General features: G+C 37.8%; 2 protein-coding genes across 5 annotated transcripts in view; one reads left to right on the top strand and one right to left on the bottom strand.

Moving 5' to 3' along the window:
- Positions 1-8,591: 8,591 nt before the first annotated feature.
- LOC100377296 (uncharacterized) lies at positions 8,592-12,970 on the bottom strand. 3 transcript variants are annotated; one of them, XM_085493189.1, is made up of 5 exons: positions 12,672-12,970; positions 11,244-11,615; positions 9,941-10,048; positions 9,474-9,800; positions 8,592-8,734 (listed from the first exon to the last, which is right to left on the bottom strand). In XM_085493189.1, the coding sequence occupies exons 1-5, from the start codon at positions 12,807-12,809 to the stop codon at positions 8,726-8,728; spliced, it is 954 nt and encodes a 317-aa protein (XP_085349315.1). In that variant the 5' UTR covers positions 12,810-12,970; the 3' UTR covers positions 8,592-8,725. The 3 variants fall into 3 exon arrangements, with proteins under 3 accessions (XP_085349315.1, XP_002741340.3, XP_077861814.1); XM_002741294.4 differs by lacking the exon at positions 8,592-8,734 and having other exon boundaries at positions 9,252-9,800; XM_078005688.2 differs by lacking the exons at positions 8,592-8,734; positions 12,672-12,970 and adding an exon at positions 12,160-12,324 and having other exon boundaries at positions 9,252-9,800.
- A 4,194-nt stretch (positions 12,971-17,164) lies between these two features.
- LOC100376237 (protein arginine methyltransferase NDUFAF7, mitochondrial-like) overlaps positions 17,165-20,687 on the top strand; it is a 36,300-nt gene continuing 32,777 nt past the window's right edge. The window contains exons 1-2 of one of the 2 annotated variants that reach the window (XM_085493170.1): positions 17,165-17,248; positions 17,768-17,887. The gene's annotated coding sequence lies outside the window, so the exon portion shown is untranslated. Of the gene's footprint in view, positions 17,249-17,274; positions 17,888-20,687 lie in introns of those variants that run through there. The other variant, XM_085493161.1, reaches the window with a different exon arrangement.

The following is a 20,687-nucleotide window of genomic DNA, read 5'->3' as shown; positions in this document are numbered from 1 at the left end:
CGACCGCACATTGACTACGACGCCTACTAAAAACGTTAGAAGTCCAAGTTTGACGGGAAGCTTATTTTCCAACCATCCCATGATTCTATGAGATGTCAACTTGTCTAACATTAGTAGATTGTCTGACGGTCACAATGGGAGCATGTGGTGTGGTGTTCGTTATAAAAGGCAAACCATGAGGAAGTACATTCGTTCCCACTCGGGTTGTCCTGATTGATTACGAACATAAAATTTATTTAATCATTTATGCCAAAAATTGGCGAAATTCACCGATGTTTTGGTGCTAAAATTACTTCTTCCTTGTATAACTGTAAACTAAACTCGAATTGTAACGCTTTCTAGCAACGTAACGCCTGTGGCGTGGGTGGGTGACATCATTGTCATGATGCACAGCGACAGGGGCTGTGATTGGCTGACGCGTAGACGTTCGTCATTTTGGTTAGCAAATCTCACCAAAAAAATGTTATTAACTTCAGAATCAAAACAATGACGACCTTGCCCCATTTTATTGAGTCACCAGAAACTATGGAATTGGTGAAACATATGAAGCGCTGTATTTACGAGAATATGGTCTAGCCTGGCCAAACAAAGTTGCGTTCAAGTTGCGAAACATACAAGAACGGCACGGAGTGCTGCACAGATTGGCCGTAGCCATGAGCTTGAACTAGAAGGAAATTAAATTTACCGACATGAGCAAAAGTGCTCGGGTAGAAGTCAATAAACGTTGCTGCTCTGTTCTACGTAATTGGTTGTGCCTTTGCATAGTCGTCTGTTGCTGAACCGTCCCCTAAAATACAGTTATTCTCGTACGCTGCATTTGTTGGTGCCGAGACCAGGATTCCAAGATCACCAAAAAATGCAGCGTACGAGAATAACTGTATTTTAGGGGACGGTTCGGCAACAGACGACTATGCAAAAACACAACCAATTACGTAGAACAGAGCAGCAACGTTTATTGATGACGAGAACAAAGACTACTGAAAAACATACATTTGCTTTGTCTTTAAATAGACTTATATTTGATCTTCGGTAAAAGGCGCGGAAATTAATCCCATGTGGGATTGGTCAGTAACTATCAGTAGCCTTGGAAATGATTGGTCCAAATTAACTGATTGTGATTGGCTAAAGAAATCACTATCAGAATCCGTATGTGAAGTCTAGCTCTAGCTAACAAATTTTAGGATTTATGTTTCCGATAAGAAGACCAATCAGGGAGCATAGTTTCGTATAACAGAAGAAAACTAACAATCAATGATACAGACTACAAAAACAATCAAAATGTGATACATTTAATTGCAACAATATGTTGCAAACTAAAATTACAGGAAAAAGTGTTCACGACATGGCAACCCAAAATATCAGATGTACACGAACCAACGTTAGTTAACCTTCTTTCAGACTTAATTTGAGTCGAAAAACCACGTCAGACAACGCGCTTGTCATATCATCATTCGTGGTTTTAGCGGTAGGAATAATTTCCACAGCAATCAAAATCATCTTCAGATACGGTTGTACTCACAGAGGCTAGTCACATGACGGCAAATCTCCCGTGTCACACAAGCCCCTGTGATTGTACTCAATTTCGAATATTGTTTAGTGCCACAGTGCAGACAAAATGACGACATCTTCAAACATGTCCACCAACACAAATTTCCTGACATCTAACACAAGAATTTGAATTGTAATAAAATTAATGCTGTGGTAAGTAATGCAGTCCGAATGTACTGGCGGTAAAAATCCATGCTGCCACCCACCCCCATCCCCAAAATCCAGACTCAGAATGCCGAATTTAAACTTGATACAAATCATTTTGACAGCCATCAAGGCTCATCCAATGATGGATCTATACGTCGACTAGAATTCAATGAACCTGGTTCTCAGGAATAACACTGAACTCCGCTTCACCCGCCAATTTTTTTGACTTGATGAACTTCAACCGATACAACGATGATGTTAACACAGGATGACCACGACTTGGCATTCATGATTGCGTTTTAACAGAAGATGGCTACGAAATGCAAAACTGAAAATTTAACTTCTCATTATTTTTGATAAAGTTGGTCATAAATCGCACGACGTCACAATATTCATTGGTTTATTATATAAAATCATAAAACTATTGTCCCATAGCACCATACAATATCATTCTTTTAAGTGTTACAGTGAAGAATTTTGAGTAACTTGTCCTTATATTTTTCAAAAATCGTAATTTTTAGAGCAATTCCATAGTCGAAGAGCACAATAGTAAAGAAAAAGCATTTGTTGACACTTTTTAAAACCTAGATTTTTTAATCAATTGAGGACAACAAAAATACCATATCATTCACAATGTATACTCATTTCAGCCTATGTCACCCGCCTACTAGTACAATATGAGATATGGCATAACATCTCTGCCATAGGAACGTATGGTAAAAGTGTTATTATAGTTGTTAAAGATTCATTTGAGTGTTATTAAACCTTCACGTCAGAGGTACCAAGTTCGGGGAATTCTCCACCTTTCTATCGAACAAAGACACACAGAAAATCGAATTGTGTCACATTTGGTCTCGGCCCACGTTGTAGCTCTCCCTAGACCGCGTTAAGACTGCGTGCCTCGTGGTGAGCTTGCCACAACTAACTGAGATCAGCTTTATTCACTTCTCAACTGTTAGCCAATTACAGAGGAGTTTAAGAGCTCGAGGCGTGGCCTCCACACATATAGCCAATTAGGCAAAGTAATCAACACGCCTTAATGTCTGATTAATTGCCCCCGATGTCGGGACACAACTTTCATAGTTATAGGCGCCACGTTGTTTTAACCAACATTCCGTATTCGACAAATCTATACTTAACTTCAATTATTTATACAAATTACACAACACGCATGAAATGCGGTATGCGGTGGTTGCAGCACCCAGGAGCCACACGCGTTTATTACGTTTATTTACCCCCCCCTTACATATGTAAATATACACGAAATTGATGCCTAAGCCCCATCATGAATACATTGACCGCCCAGGAAAAACCAGATATAAAAACCCGTCAAGGGAGAAAAACATCTGGAAACCTGTACCCGACGCAATGTCAGATGTACCTAGGGGTGGACGTCGGGAGTCGTCCATATTAAGAATACTATACATTTATAAAAAATAAAATAAAAAATACATCGTGAGTTGTTTGCAACCGAGACTGAATACAATAGAATACTCTTCTTACTATATACTCGTGAGCACCTGGCTACTTAGCCACTAACCAATCTGAGCAGGTGCAATGGCATACGAATAGATAGCAATTATCTGCTAATCTACGAAACGCAGATAATTTCTCATTATATTAGCCAGTTGTCTTCTTGCTAATCTCACTAACATGCAAATGAACGTGATCATGACAAATTGTAAGCAGATGCGGATTATCATTGAAAGTCGCTATAACTGCAAAAAGCGGCCTCCTCTAAACACATGAAAATATAAATCATGACATAATACTGCCAAAATGGCCATTATCCACTAAAAAACAACCATCATTTCCTCGAAAATTGAGCTGATGACTCAACTTTTTTTAAACTCAATATCCTTATATTGCCCGGAAGTACAATAAATTCTGGGTATTTGCATTCATATTCATGAGTAGGCTTCTATAAGTTTGTAATTGGTTAGAAGAAATAAAATAATGACTTTGCGTTTTCGACATAAGACAACAGATGAGTGGTATATCCTTTCCAAGGCAGCTTGGTAGTAACAGTTGATTAGCTCACGACTCGTACCGTGTTCACATCTGTTTTTGTGTCCATTTACACCGACCTAACGTAAGCCGACGTAAAAAGGCACGTTTGCGTTCTAAACTGAATTTGTGTGCCAAAATCAACTGTATTTATAAGTTTATCTTATTTCAAATTAGGTTGGCCCTCTATATTGTGTACAATTTTAAGGCAGTTTAGGTCATGTGTCGATTGGTTCCAAAATCACGTGCGGGTCATACCCAGAATTGTTAACTATTACTGAAATAATACACAAAAGACAGAAACATATGGTCAACCGAAACATTGCCCGTCTACTAGTCAGCATATTTACGCCTCTTGTTGGTGTGAATGCAATATCAGGAGATCCTTTTCTTTTTGATTACCGGGCGCAACTGACACCAACGTAACTTTTTCTAGAAAGAACACGGTATCGATTTCTAATTCTTATACGGCTGTTCTGTTGTATGCTGCCCTCAACGGTAGTAACGAATGTAGATCGCTGGCTTGCCCGCAGTGTAATCACATGACTACAAGAGCCATGATTGCCCCTAAATAATGAAAATAAATTTCAGATTCGGTTCAAGGAAAACATATATAATACAATGTTTTATAACTGCCCATATAATGTTGAGATGGAACGTATGGGAAAATTACAAGGGTACAAGGTCGTTTGAATCTTCTCAATAAAGGTCTAGACAAATTCTATTATAGAGTATTTTAAAGCGCGGTAGTGGTCGTGCCACGCATGCACGAGATATATGGTCTCATATAAACAAAGATGGCGACTTTGACTGTTGCGCAGATCAACGAGTACAAACTGAGACGTTACCAAGCTTTAATTGGATATTTTTTAGGTGATTGGAAGGTATCGAAGGAGTCGCCGGCGGTAATTAGTTTAAGTAGCGCCCAGGTCAAACCTCATACTTGTGATTTCCAGTAGAAGAGCGCATTGGATTGTGCGAAAATCAATGTTTATCAACACAAAGGTCGCACATGCGCGGCACGACGACTGCCGCCCTTTAATTTGGTTGATATTTAGTGTGGCTCATAGTGGTGCGGGTGGTGCAACGGGGAGAGTGCGAATACCGTTACCACCCTGAATTTAGTCTACAAGTATGTGCGTGGGTGTGGTCAGACCATTCGCCGGGACGTATAAGAAGGGACATATAAGATGTGGTATGTTTTACTAAATACTATAATAATATATAACAATGGTCTGTTTGATGTATATATTGAAAATTGGAACTGGTAAACCTAGGTCGATGATCACAAAATCCCCAAAGTTTTCACTGCCTGGGCTCTGGTGAATTGAATTGTGAGCGATCAGTAATTTAACAAACAACTATTATGCAGCTCAAACTCCTACAAAATAGATGGAAAACACACACACACTATCCATTACCAGCCTTTCTTATTCGTAATTAACGACCAAACGAGTTCAACAACTTTATTTTAATCACTTTTGCATATTCATACATTTAATACTTGTTGAGCTATTGAGGGTTTTTTTTTAAATATGCCTGACATTTACTAAATTCAGATTTACCAGCTCTGAGATGGTCTAATGAGTTTATTTTAAATCATATTATTTTTGGTATTTATATTTTGTGATACTCATCAGTACGCTGCTGATAGAAATGTGTCGTTTGTAGTGATATGTTTATGGTACTCCACGATACAAAATGACAGCCAATCGAGTTCGGAACAGTGTATATCTGATATCTAATATTCAACGATGAATACTTTCGCAATGTATATAATCGACATACGTTAATTAAAGAGCGCCACCACGCGCTTGCCCCTTTCTCAGTTGACTTTTAAATATTTATTTTTTGTATGGAAGCCGCAAGTTAGTCATTTGCACGTGACGAAATCTACATACAATTTTCATACCCAAAAAATTTCAAAATTTGATACCCACAGCTGCTAACTAACGTCTGACGTAACTGCAGTGAGTTTCAACACATCGCGTTCAAAGGGGAGACGCAAACAAATATGAACTAGTAACTTGTAGGAAAAGCGCCTCCAACGACGGAACCCATGTTTCAACTCATATCTCTGTAACACGTAATAACATTCGCACCAATATATGAGTGTATTCTGTCATGTGCAGTCCGACGAACAGTGAGTTATCCCAATATAAATGTCACTAACACTAAAGGTCGCTATGGTCACTAAACATAACATAGAAAAAGTAACAATATAAAACAAAATACACGAAACGAATAATCATTAAAATATATATATTTGTTGTCTTGTAGTAAAGTTGTATTTTATAAATGAGTCTTTTTTAGTAATTGTATTTTTTTCAATTCTTGATAGCCTTCTGTGCTGATTATAAACTTGATAGGACATGATAAATGAAATGGGATTCGTCAAGTTCTGGTGCACCTTTTACCACATACGAATTCACAAGTCATGTTGACGAAGGTAATTTGGGATTTTGTGCGTCTAGTACACCTCTGCAGTCAGTTGGAAGAAGATTGACCCACACTTCACAGTGAAAGAGAAAACGACCACCGATGTACTCGTATGGTTTATTGTATTTAGCAATGTGAACGGAAAACATATTTTATTCTGTATACCTGAGCGTGAAAACAAATCCTTCATTTCTGTGTATCATTGGTCACATTAGTGATGACGTCACAGCTAACGTCATATTCAGAGGCAGACATTATTAACTAATTCAAGAGCCTCGTTATTTTGACTATTATGAATACACCGAATACGCATTCACACAGTAACAGACATACAAGAATGCTATGTATGCTGAATTTCTTGTCTACTGGTGTACGAAACTGCGATTGAACGAACACTTATAATAAGAGTTATACAAACTGGTATTAGATAACACTGCACAAACTTAAATTAATTGTAAGCTGATCTGCCGTTCTTGTTATCATAGATATGGTGTGGCGAGTGACAGTCAGATTAGAGATTGCAGGTAGTTAGGTTTCTAGTATTACATTTTTACATTTTGGACGGGTCATGAGAAAAAAAACCTCAGGTTTCAACTCCGGCAATGGTCGAATTAAGCAATAGTTGCGGTGGCTGATTTAGGAGGGCTGTCATCCGGATACTGAGATATGCGAATGAGTGGGCTCCGTGTTACACATACTTTCACAATCCCACAGCGGCATAGGAATGTTTGAAAGGACGTGTCTTGGGTGTGGTGACAAGCAAAAGTACTAGTATCATTGGTGTAGGTCAACATTAACAACGACTTGAACTGAAGTTGTCGCTACTTCCGGGAACTGTGGGGGCAATGCTTGCAAAGTGGCTCCCACGTATGGCACACTAGAGACGCGCAATAGGTGTGCCGTAGGCGTGAAGAAACGGAATTATAAAGGACGTATAAAGAAAGTGACTGACATCATTTTCATGTATCCTCTTACCCCCCGGATCATTAGTACATCTGGGAATGGACTTTATGATCGACGACGGAGTGATGTCAGACAAACTCTAAACTCGATATAAAGAAGTTAAAAAAAGTGCAGACTCCAAGTAATTCATTGTAACATCTCAGTTATTTATTTATTTACTTACATATATTTAACAGACGTCATCAAGTGCTAATTACAATAATTAATATTCAATGTAACAAAGACGTATTCAATAACTTATTTACCAACCACTGTGTATTTTCAAGTTATATATGTATAAAAACAATGTGACAGTAAGAAAACAATCAATTTCGGAAGCCCCTTTTTTCTCGTCTTCATTTAAAAATTCATCAACATTGAAATGTACTCTGGTGTAACATCAGCTGCCTTTCGCTTAGGTTCCGATTTGGATGAAAGCTTGGACTTTTTTGAAAATTTTAATATTAAAAGTTTATTATATAAACGTCATTCTCTTAAATGGGAGGCTCCCGATGGGATTGCGGGCGACAAGTCATTTAGACCGATACCCGAATAGTTACAACCGGGAAACCATCCAAAGCATTATGAAAGAATCACGTGACTTGGACTTAATTAACAAGAAAAGTAATATGTAACAGAACTTTAAGTGGTTGTGTAACTTGAAAGTAAAAAAAAAATGATCTGTCAAAATAAAATGCGCAGTGGTGTGAAACCGACAATAATAGTAAACCTAGTCAGATTTCAAATCGTGACACACTGTAGCGTGCGTTTCAGCCCATTTGGGTCTGTGGTATTATCACCCCCCCCCCCACATGCGCATGAAAAATTAGTATACAGAGAAGTAGCGGAGAAATAACAAAAAAACAAACCATTGCTATATCAACATGTAAAACGAACGTATTTAATAAAACAAAATGGAAGACCAGCTTACATGATATACGCCGTAATTAAATTCAATACAATGACAGCAAGTAAGTGAAACAAAAAGGTGCCAGACCTCAATATACTAGTAAAATAAATGCATATGAAATATAAACTATTGTTTTTTTTGATAAAATAAATTATAATCTCTGTATAGACAAAAAATGCTGTTCTGTTTATTCTGGCAGATTCGAATACATTATGCAACATACGCCATGCAATATCTGAAAAAATGCGCACAAATTCTGTTTTTCTGCTTCAGTTAAAAAAACACTAAAAGTTTTCATCACACCCATAAATTAGTTACACTGAAAAAAATTAGTAAACTGATTGCACAAAATGGCAGTGAGTTCAAGTTCCCTTAGCAATCACCTTTAACCTGAGACATGTCACGTAACTTTATAGCATTGTCATGTGACGTCAGCAATTGCAAATCGTCAGATTAGAGGGTCCTTACTAAACGTAATACATATTTGGTTAGTTGCAGAAATAAGACATGCATAGTGTACAAATATATTTGTTTTCTGGTTATTTTTGTACGTTTTTGGAAGAAAATTATACTAACCACAAAGGGGGTACTCATAATATTTGTTTTTTTACGCTGTGAGTTGTTCAGTCAGCAGGGAGCAGTGCGCCACTTATATCAACCGCCTGGATCTAGCGTTGAGTGATGTCATTGGCTGCCAAACTTGCTCTGGGCCGATTTCAGAGACTGTGAGGGCTAACTGTCCTAAAGAAAACCACATAATTGACAAACTTTAGTGTCACGTGACAATGCTACGTCATCAAAGAACTATACAAAAAGAACTGTATGATGTCGAAAACAGATATCATGCAAAAGACATAGTGAGACATGACAACTATTTCACTAGACTGCTATACAGAATATATTCAAGATGGTAACTTGCTTTTAGAAGTTGTTGTTTTACAAAAAATCCACCTTTGGTCAGCATAACATACATGCCTCTAATGTATTTTAAAAAACACGAATAACAAATATCAAATTCTTCGATTCCTCAAAATATAGCTATCTGTTTCTTTCCAAAATATAGCACCAACTGAATTATTCGTGTTTTTTTTTCATCTTTTCACTTTTCTGTCAAAATAAACTTGCATCCAGTTATTATGAATTTCTTTGATCGCCACAACCAGAGAACGACTTTTCATTTTTGGACATATTTTAAGATGCGATTGTAATCAATCAGAAATTCATAAATTGACACAAAAAATGACACAAAATGTTCTAATTCGTCAATAACCAAATGGTCTTGTTTTCCATTGATATGGTAAATGTTTTCTCTTCTTTGGATACTTGAATTGATAACTGTCATTCTCTGGCAAGCTCTTAAATATAGTTAGTACAGCGTGAGCTCACTCACTGATCACATGCTGATCACGTGACCACTCTAGAGAGCGATGAGATTCTGGACTGAGTCGGGACTTGACAAGTCACTGCTGCTTTGCTCTACCTTAGTCACTTCGCTGCCGCATGATGTGTTCATCATCAGTGAACTGCTTGGCAATTCCAATGGAAAGGTGAACATGGACGACGTCGGCGTTACAACTTCAGTTGTAGGGGTTTGCAGAATGCTTGATTTGGAGAAAGTAGTGGCAAATGTAGTGGCAGCTTGATATGAGTCTGTGGAAGGGCAGTTGAGCATCGAGTGGCTGTGTTGGGCAATTTTGCACATTGGTTTGTGTGCCTGCAATAGGAACTGCAACTGTTCTTTCTGCTTTTCCAGTTTAGCGATTTCATTTTGCAAAATTCTATTCTTTTCTTCCCATTCTTCAGTTTCCTGAATGAAAACAATAACAAAAATTAGTTTTGATTAGCATGAACAAAAACACGAGTATGAAATATGGCCACTACTGAGAGCGACAAATGCACTGAAAAACGAACATAAGAACTGTTGTATTTGTATTGATGTATACTTACACCGACAAGGGTGTTGGTTTGGTCGACACGTTTCTGGCGGCATTTGGCAGCAGCAACCTTGTTTCGTTCACGGCGAACTTTCCTTTTAACTCTTTCGCTTGGGTCGAGCTATAAGAAGAAAAACCCCAGACACTAGTCAATATTGAGCTAACTATACGATATTCAGCACTACTTCATGCTAAACGAAGACGAGATAAATTGATGGGGGTATGCACCTTTCCATTGCGTCAATAAAATGTGCATGCTACTCTGTCGAAATTGTTGATGTTCTAATAATAGACAACTACTAGTATGACAAAGTGCATAGAATCTACTCGCGCTAATAACTGGGGCATGCCCCTTTGAAAGCGACGGCTTGGCATTAGGCATAATGGCCACACCCTAACTCCAGCCACACCCAAGTGACGCAACCACGCCCCTCGGAATTCAAATTCTAATTAGTATGTGTTCACAATAAGCATAATCATTCGATTCGATTAAAAAGAAAAGTGGGACGAACAGGCTGAAAGTGGGGCAGTGATTCATCGTAAATCACCGAAAATCGCATAAATAATTAAAAAGTACTGAGTTCATTTGTCCATAGGAGTTGATTTCAATTCTCAGACGTTTTCAACAGGCACGTGTTGATTCAACCTCAGCGAATGCGTGGGAAGATGATCATCATGATGACTCAGCAACTTTGACCGCTAGTTAATGACTCAAACCACTTTTCCTACAGGGGATATACCCGATTGCCATTTTCATTGATTTCCAGAACACCTTAATGACGTGAATTGTATAATGTAACAATCACCCTGTTTTAGCATTCATTCAGGTTGTATTGTGGAGATAACGAATGTGGTACTGAGTATTGTAGCACTGAGTATTTCATTCAACTTCAGTAATTGTATTACGATGAAAACCTTAGAGAAAGTGATGATTCAGCTTGTTTTAGCATGACTGTACAACTTGGCCGAATTTCGAAGTTCACTTGTATTTTTCCATCACGTGTGATTCATCATATTAATTTGTGTTACTGAGTTGTCGTCATGGATACTAAATCATGGGATGAGTAACTAAAACTTTTACTAGTAACAAGTTTGTAATTTGTACGACTGAATATATGTCTAACGATTAAATATTGTTTTTATAGTACTAGTACCACGAATTGGCTTTACTCGGGTGGTGCGCAATGATTTGCAACCGCCCATTGTTTGCAGCAGGGTGTGACGATGATATTGATGAAAGTTGTTTCTCCCACTGGGAAGAGCGCTGCCTAACGATAAGTGAATGGTTGTGATTATTTGTGAATATATTAACCTACCTCTTTGTCACTGATTCGTCTTCTCAGCGGCCCTGTCAGCGTGAGGTTCGTCTTTCCCAGCAAACTCGATCCTTCGCTCACAACAGACGCTGGACTGGAACAGTTACTTCTACTGCTCGATCTGGATGACATGTCCAGGCCCTGGCTGAGGACGGGCATATTATTGGCAGTGGTGATGACCGGTGGAGTGAAACCACCGCCGTGAATAAAATTGTCATTTGGTATAGTGTTGATCTGATTGTACATCCAAGAGCTATTGCTCGGTGCGCCTGTCGGCGTAGTGCCAGCCAAAGTAGAGAAAGTGGTGGCGTTGGTTTGTAGTGACGGTGCTAAGGTGGATATATCCATTAAATCGTCAGATTCGGTGTAATCCTAGAGATAGACAGAGAGGAAAGAAAACATAAGGCGTGGACTCGGAACACAACAAGGTCATCGGTTATGTCGTACTAGTATATATATAGCTACGAAGCATACGTTTCGCGATCTTTAATACCTGCGTCACGTCATTCATTGACGCGAATACTGGAAATTTAAGCACGTAACACAAATACAGTATTTAGCATTAAAAGGATGTCTAATTACAACTAGACGTAGACTACATAAATAATTATCAAGTGCAAGAAAACGGCAATACACTGCAATACGTACTAGTAAGAATGTACGCAGTTTAATAACCACAACGTCTCTCACTGCACGCCATTCATAATAAACGAACCGACCTTACATGCAAAATACCTTGATATGCGCATTAATATTCAAGTATGTGTGTGATGAGGTCGAGTCTATCGGCACGCATGTCCACATATAATTATTAAGGTGGGTTTTTTAACGAATCTCGACGGCGTTATTAACCGTTCCATCTGAGCATTATATATGGTTATAATATGTGCGATATTAAAAAAACAAACAATCTTACCCGGCGAACATACGTATGTGATTGAACGTGCTGAGATATCTGTCTATGCATAGCTGAAGCAAATATTTCCAAATAGCAGGTACACGCTGGTACAAGCTAGTTTATAGAGCCGGACGCTCGTACGTGTGGCTTATTCGGGGGTGCTGACGTTAAGTGACGGCCTCACCACCCATTTCTACGAATTATGTTACGCAACCTATCTACACTTCCTGATTGGAATGGGTTGAATGACCGAGCGGTGCCACGACCCCCCCTTCCGCACCTCCCGAACCACGTCCGACCGGATGTGGTTTGTTAGTGTCAAGAACATATTGTACGCATATCCATATTGTCGCCACTTCCGCGATTTGCGGTTTAAGGCCACGCTTATAGTCCCTGGAAGTGGTCGGGTTAATACGTACTACCGCTATATACTTGTACGGTGGTGTTTAGAGGTCAACAAAGGTGGCCATTGGCGGCATGCACTATTGTTTTAACTGGAAAAGAAAAAAAGCACGGGAAAAAAAAAATACCTTTGCATCGGCGGGTATAAGTCCGGAGGCCATTGACGACAATACATCTGCTACGATGAATTGCGTATCGTCGTGACTGGAGATCAACATATTCGTAGTATTGCTGTCTGGCTGTGAAGTACTCGGTGTGTTGTACATGTTCACGATTCCGCTACTGGTCGTCGTCTGTCGATCGCTTTCGATGTTCGGTTTACGGTGTTCGTAATGTGGGCGTGTACGTCAATATTTAAATTACTTCCGTAGGCTTCTTAGATGAGATCGTTGTTTTTTATTTCAGGGCGGAAGTCACTGTATATGAGTCATTGGTTGAATGCGGGATTTTCCTGACTATAGCTGTATATATCTGCGCTGAGCCAGGCTATTTTTAGCATATGATCTCACATGATGTCATTCTTTAAAATAACCACGTGACGTGTTAGGTAAGGAGAATCTTCGAAACGATCAGCAGGCATGCGTTACTATCCGATTGTATTAAAGCAACGATTTTTGCAAATAACCCGAACAAAAGCGAACAATCTCAGAAAAGTGATTAGTTTTTCATAGTTTGAAGAGCGCATTCATAAATTGTTCAAAACCTCAAAGCTAAAAATAAAATGGTTAGTAATGGCCGACTTGGTGTATTTTCTCAGTATCGAACATTCTCGACTGATTGGATGTATTTATAAAGCATCGTACTTTGACCTGTTGACGTCAGTGCTGTCCAATAACGAGAAAGCGCATAAATTATGACGTTGAATACAAATGCAAGTATTTACGCATTGACGCAAGTAAACAACATGGTTGCCAAGTGACGGCTATAGTTGTATAGTTTTACGACGAAAATAAAAACAATTTCATATTAAAGACCCCAAGCATTGTCCCGAATATGGATAGGCCTCGCCCGTTTTTCTGAGCTAAAATTAGATACATACACACGACCATTCGCATGGCGAGTTTGCTTCGCCGTATCAAAATGTAAATTAGGTCATTATGCAGAGATAAGATATGCTGTGACAGCGAGACTTTGACCTTTCTGCGTATATCTAACAATGGGCGATAGCTACTGGTGTTACCCATTTCGGAACATTTGGGCTTGGGGTTACAATGCTCTGTTTTTTTAAATCCAAATAATAATAAATTAATGTGTTGACGAGGTAAAACAATCCACACACAATTTATAGGCATTAAATCAGAATAGAAATAGTTCTTAAAAAACAAATACCATGTGTTGTTTTAATTATTTTTTTTTTCGACAAAAAATAATCATTATCATGCAATTAACAACACGATTATTTCGGCATTGTGAGTGACATTGCGCTTCAGAATCACTGTAACGTAAACTCGAATTTTGTGAATACCCTGCTCCATCCTCACAGTGAAGAGGCCGCCGTCGATTATGGTTCGGTGTGATTTTAACGTAGCACCCTTTTCCCCCGGGTCATTTTCGAGGGCCATCTTTAAGATGATGTTACTTTATTGTCGATAGCAAATTCTCTAAAAAATACATCCGCACTTTTCTCAATTATTCCATAGTTCTGTGAAAGTGTCAGTAGCCCACGCTAATCTGGCGAATAGTAGCGTTCCGTGACCCCATACCCTTGTATGGACTTGACGTAAACATATGCGTGTTTTGATAGACGGACATTCCCGGGAACCAGTAAAGCTCGTATTGGATTACACGATCCCTGGAAGTCCAGTGGCTCCGTGTCATCGTAAACTTGTAGTGCTTTATTTATTTCTGTGTCGTAACTGTTCTTCACGTAGAATTACTTTGGTTTATCAAGTCATTTATTAATGTAGTTATTTTATTTAGATTACTACTACAATTCTAACGATCTCACAATTTTACATCCGGCACGCGGGGATCGATGACCGATCGGACACTGAATTCAACGAATCCACTTATGTACAGTGTTTTCATCAACGTGAGTTTTCTCAGTATGATTTTTTGTTTTATTTTATTTTATTTTATTTTATTTTATTTTATTTTATTTTATTTTATTTTATTTTATTTTATTTTATTTTATTTTATTTTATTTTTATTTTATTTTATTTTATTTTATTTTATTTTATTTTATTTTATTTTATTTTATTTTATTTTATTTTATTTTATTTTATTTTATTTTATTTTATTTTATTTTTATTTTTATTTTTTAATAAATATTTTTTAGATCAATATACTTGATATACATTGAAATATTTTTGTTCGGGTACAATTAGAAATGAACTGCACTGTTAATTATTGTGGATTATATTCCATGCTATAGTAAAAAATACTTAAAATAAAAACTGTTTGTACTACTGTTCACTGATCATTGAACTTCTCACATGTATACTTTCCTTATTAATTCCGCGACCTCGAACCGGGGAGCTAGTGCGTTGTTAGCGCCGCAAAAATCGTTTAGGAACCCACTCATGCATCGTAGCTATAGTATATGTCCCCTGGGTCTGAAAAAAGGCTCACTGTTTTATCGTTCTATATTCGTGATCAAGTTTATTTAGTACAATCCTAGTTCCCTGTTCACTATGGCACTAGTTCTGCACACCGTATAATGGAAAATGTTTCCACAAACTACCGGTTTACTCATACAAAATGTATATTCTATTGGCATATTTAAATACAATTATGAAATCGGAGACGTTCAATTATATAGTACCATTTCTACTTTCAATATTTGCACATTAAATACACATATAATACCATGATAACAGTTCAATCACGGTCACCAATCCCCGCCTGTCAGTTTAAATTATTCTTGCTCTACGAAGCGCGTATACACTGTAATGAGTGGCCTTGAGTTTTTTCACCTATATCACGTATGTATTGCTGAATACCCGTAAACTAATCGCCGCGGTGTGACCTTTTCCATTGATTTGGCGCCCCAAAATTAGAAAACAATAACAACAAATCGAGGGGAATACTAAAAAATCACGATTTATTACACCATGAAATCGCGAACTTGTCTTTATATTAATAAATAAATAATATGAAATTTGTTGTTTCCTCTCAGGCTAAGTTGATCGACCGCCATATAACCGGATGTGATGGTTACTATGGCACCCATAAACGGCATCATGAGCACATGTACTGCTGTCCTTGGCCACAGAAAAAACAACCACAAATCGACGTTCTAAAACATTAATCGATTGCGGTCAATACACATTGTGCGTTATTACGAAATTGGCAAAAACTAACGTACACTGAAAAGGTACAAATATCATAACGACTAATTACCTAGTACAGTATGTGAGAATGTTACGTGATCAATGTTGGGTCACATGTCAAATTAGACAAGTATTTCTGGAGCACTCGCTCCAATTACGTGACATATTAGTACATGTACATTGATTTATGCAACGTTGATAGACTCTGGAACGCCATGTGTTGTAATGTTTAATTTTTATATTTTGGTCATCGACCTTTTCATTTCACGAAACTGATGATTTTTTGAACGCATTAAACCCGAGCCTTGTTGAAATGTTCAAATGGTGACTATACATCTAATTGGGATGTAATATCGTTAACGGGTGTTGTTACTTTAAACTTTATTTTTTAAAATCAAAAAATTCATGATGTTAATTATTATATCAAGAATAACTGTCCGCTAGCGACCTTCCAGTCCCCCCCCCTGCAGTGCGTTATACAATGTGCCATATTGTCAATAATTTACGTAATTTAAGTTGATTGCAGCAGTGACTCTGGTTCAACCGACGGGTGTAACCTCAATCTTTGATCTAGTGGAAACAAAAAGGATGAATACGCACGTCCGTCGTGGTATTTTGTGGCAAAGATACCGACAGGATTGCAATTCAGAGATGTCAAACACCATATACGATGTGTCGCAAATGCAACAGTGACCGATGAATTGGGAATCTGACATTTAGCAATTAGTAGGAACTTATTACAGCACAAAGTACCACCATCATACAGCTTCTTTTAACTGAAAAATGACCAGAATGTTTAAAACGGCCACGTTTATCTACATTGGAATGAGGATAGGGAGGGGTTAGTTAGACCACAATTTTCTATGCTCTGAGGCAGAATAACTACAACCATGGCATTTAGTTTCGACCCTGTTGGAACATGTGAAGCGTCGGTATCCTAAAAGTAAACACCTCGCCTCTCAGGTCATCACAATCTGTTCATAGCAACAGACTATCCATCAGTTTTGTAACTATGATAAATGTCAATAATCTCATAGTATCCAGGTAAACTGAACTTGATGCATTCTACCCCCAAAAGCATTACCTCACTGTGGCGTGATTACATGGGAAGATTTTACTAATCCTATAGTAAAAACAGGTGACCATTACACTGTTGCTATATTTGTGGGATAGCATAATATGTCACGCGCTGATATGTGTATCTACAGGTAAACATACTGGCACATAATGACGTCAGTTCCACGAGTGTAAAACTGTCGAGTGCCCTGGTCTGATGCTTTCTATTGTGGTCCGTGACGTCATGTAACCTGAGTCTATCGTCACATTTTGATTCTTTCTTTACACATTATTGCACAGTTCATGTGTTATGTCAACAGTTTCTCCAAGTCAGTTTGCCGTATACACGTATTAGTCTTTTTCATCGTAGCTATAAGGTTCGTATATGGCCACCCAATGGCATGCACGGGTCTACTGTTTTCGTTTCAATATATTAGGGTTGGGACAATTATTCGTCACCGGTTTTAATTTCAAAACTGATGCTTTGTGTGTTTTTACTTATTCCCTGGCCCTATATATCATATTTTGACTACTCGTACATTTGTACACGGCGTATGAACTCGGAGAACACGAGAACTCGAAAGGTATAACGGCGTTGGTGACGTTATTATGGTAGTTCTACGAATTCGTGCCAGTGTATATATGTTTGCGTGACTGATTTCGATCGTCAGTACGCCCAGTGACGATGGTAGTCATGGTATTCTGTATAATCTTTCATAAAATTCGCTTGAGTCATGCATGAGTGTTGGGTTATTTGTGTAACTATGAGCCAATATATACGTAATGGCTGTATTCATTGATAAGAACCAAATCAGTGCTCAGTAAGGCCAATAAAATAAATGATGTATTTCTGGTCAGCCCCAGGGTCGCTCAAGATTCATTTGTTCTGATTTCAGACACACACTGTGGATAAAAAAAAGACAAAAAGGTTGCGTCGCCGCCATATTTGTTTGGGATATCCTGGGCCCAGTCCTAACTCAACTGTCATGACGCTCGGGATACTTCCTTAAAGTCCGGTAAATATTGATTTTCAATGTACTGAGATTGCTGGGACCCTATAGAAATCCCACTGCTTGAGTCAGTGTCATATATAAAGTATTATTTGTTCCTGGCAACAGAATATCAATTTAGTAACTGTGATAAATGTGTTATTTAAAGCCGACAACTGGCCAACAACTGTTTCTATCTTCGAGTACATTGTGTCTAATACTTTAGAAACTTAAGGAATTGTACAATTTGAAGGTAAGGACATGAGAATATTTGCAACTTTTCTGTACATAGAGGGACTGTGATAGTTAAAATGAAAACAAAAGAAATGTCAATGAAATATATAGAGGACACTTTACAATAAAAATAAGCAAATATAATATAAATAAATAAATACAATGTACATTGTAAATGAAAATAAAAAATGAACGGCATTAACAAAAACAATGAAACGAACAAAGTTAAAATAAAAAATAAAACTCCTCTTCCCCAAAATTTCAATGTAACAAGTCAAAGTATAATTGTGATGTGAAATAAATCACCAAAAAATATAACTTCAACAAATATGTCTTAAAATAAACCCTACTTACGATCCAGTTCAAACAACAATAGCCGCGTACGGGATAATATTTATTCATACTGGCTGGACCCAATTGCGTTTACTCATGGGAGGAACCAGCGCTTCGCACAGGCTAAGGAGCGCCCAAACGAATCTTCATTCCTTTTAACCATTATGATTACTCACAACAATAATCAGAAAAGTATACATGTTAGTTCCACCATGGAGGTAAAAGTGTATACCAAAGCAAAGAAAGTGCAGATTACAGAATAACAAGTAGTCTCATCTTCACTTTATTTTTCTCTCGAGAATAATGTCTCTGGGTATGCTCGCGTTGAATGAAAACAATGTGGCGTTTCGGGCGTTTGGTCCGAGCTAAGCGTTCGATCAAACTTCGTTAGCCCGTGTTAATATAAGGTTCTAGCCCGGGTAAGATTTAGCTCGTAGTAATCAGGGTTGACAGAACTTGATGTTGTAATCCACATTCAAAAACATTACCTCACCTAGGTGTGATTGCATGGGGAGACTTTAGAAATCCTCTTAAAAACTGGTGATCATAATATTTATGGGGGGGGTAGCATAATATATCACATCGTGCAGGTATGTGTCGAAATAGGTAAACTACTAGTAATTACTGGCACACAATGACGTCGGTGTCACGAGTGCAGAACGACCCGACGCCCTGGTCACGAGACATGAGTCTGGCTATTTCTTCGCTTTGTTTATGTGGCCTGATGTAGTTTTCGACACTGTGACCGGGTAGACGTGGTGATAAGTCATAAAACTCGTGAATACTAGTACACACTTGGCCAAAATGAAACATCAATCACACCGTGGTTTTGGTCTCAGTAATGTACAAACTCATACATACATTTAAAACTCAAAATTCAAATCTAACTTCACGATTACAATTTGTGCATGCGCTATAATAATATAATTTTATTCAACACGAAAAACGTACTACAGAAATTGTTTTTATGGTTGTATAAACAAAGAAAAAACAAACAAACAATTAAGAACAAATAAAAACAAGATTAAACTAAAAACTACATATAAACAAAAATAAAAGCTACTATAAAGCACAAATACTACTTAGTTTGGTGGAGCTGTTACATATATAATTCATCTCTGATTTTCAACAGCAGCAGCTACTGTACGTTTTTGTCAAAAACGAATACCCGTCTCTTACATTGTATCTTACATCATGGTGAGAAAGCCAGGTTTAATGGCCCCAAACATACATACGTACACATCATGGAAGACAATGAAGACAACACTACATACTTTTACGACAAAGTGTATATGTGTATATAAAAGTGTAAAGTATTGGTTAGAGATATGAATATTGTATGTCATTGGTTCAGTCCGATCTCGCCCGGAAGTTTAGTATATTTCACACAGCAATGTATTTCAAATTGACAAGGTATCTCGCCTTTTAAATAGTTAACACTGAATAACTTCAAATCGGAATGCAATAGTATAAGAAAAGCAACCTACTAAATTATGTATGTCAGAGACCATTATTCGTTATCGGTTTTAAATTAAAATTTGATATCTTATGTCATTTCACCTGTTTATATCATATGATTTGGTGACCTGCCTCGGACCGACAACGCGCGTGTAAGTGGCGGTGTTAATGATATTATAGTTCTGTAAATTTGCCTTTGAATATATACGAAAGCATTTTTGTTTGACGGACCCCGCCAGTGCGCAAAGTAGTGGTGACAGTAATGGAATTCTGTGGATAGAATATTTCATAGAATTTGCAATTTTGTTTTTAAAGAATTAGAGCAAGTCTGAGGCACGGAGTGGTTTATTCGTGTACGGATGAGTGAGTGTATAATATGTGTATTCATTCAACCAACTTATGAGTAACCCAGCCGTTATGGTGCTCGGAATTTTTCTATGATTCAAAGAAAAAAAATACAGGTGCAAAATAAGTTATTATAATGATGTGAATACATGATGTACTGTGGTTGAGGTCACGTGTACGCCACAGACATGTGAACTTTACAACTTAACACTCTGCTAGGTAGAAATCGTAAATGCATCATTCATTCTAAATATAGCCACATACAATTAATGGCGCATACAGGTACTTTTGTGTGCTGGGTCGCGGCGATTGACGCACTAACCTGGGCTAAATTTAGATTCCACATTCATTCTATCTAATCATACCGGTTTTACGCACACAATAACGTGTATTGTATGCGTGTCTGTCTTTTTTGTTTGTTTATTTGTTTATTTGAAGCCAGGTTTGCTGTTGCTGA

Source organism: Saccoglossus kowalevskii, chromosome 2 (genome assembly GCF_978046115.1).
Source record: "Saccoglossus kowalevskii chromosome 2, keSacKowa6.1, whole genome shotgun sequence".
Classification (NCBI taxonomy): domain Eukaryota; kingdom Metazoa; phylum Hemichordata; class Enteropneusta; family Harrimaniidae; genus Saccoglossus; species Saccoglossus kowalevskii.
This window is presented reverse-complemented; position numbering and strand designations above follow the sequence as displayed.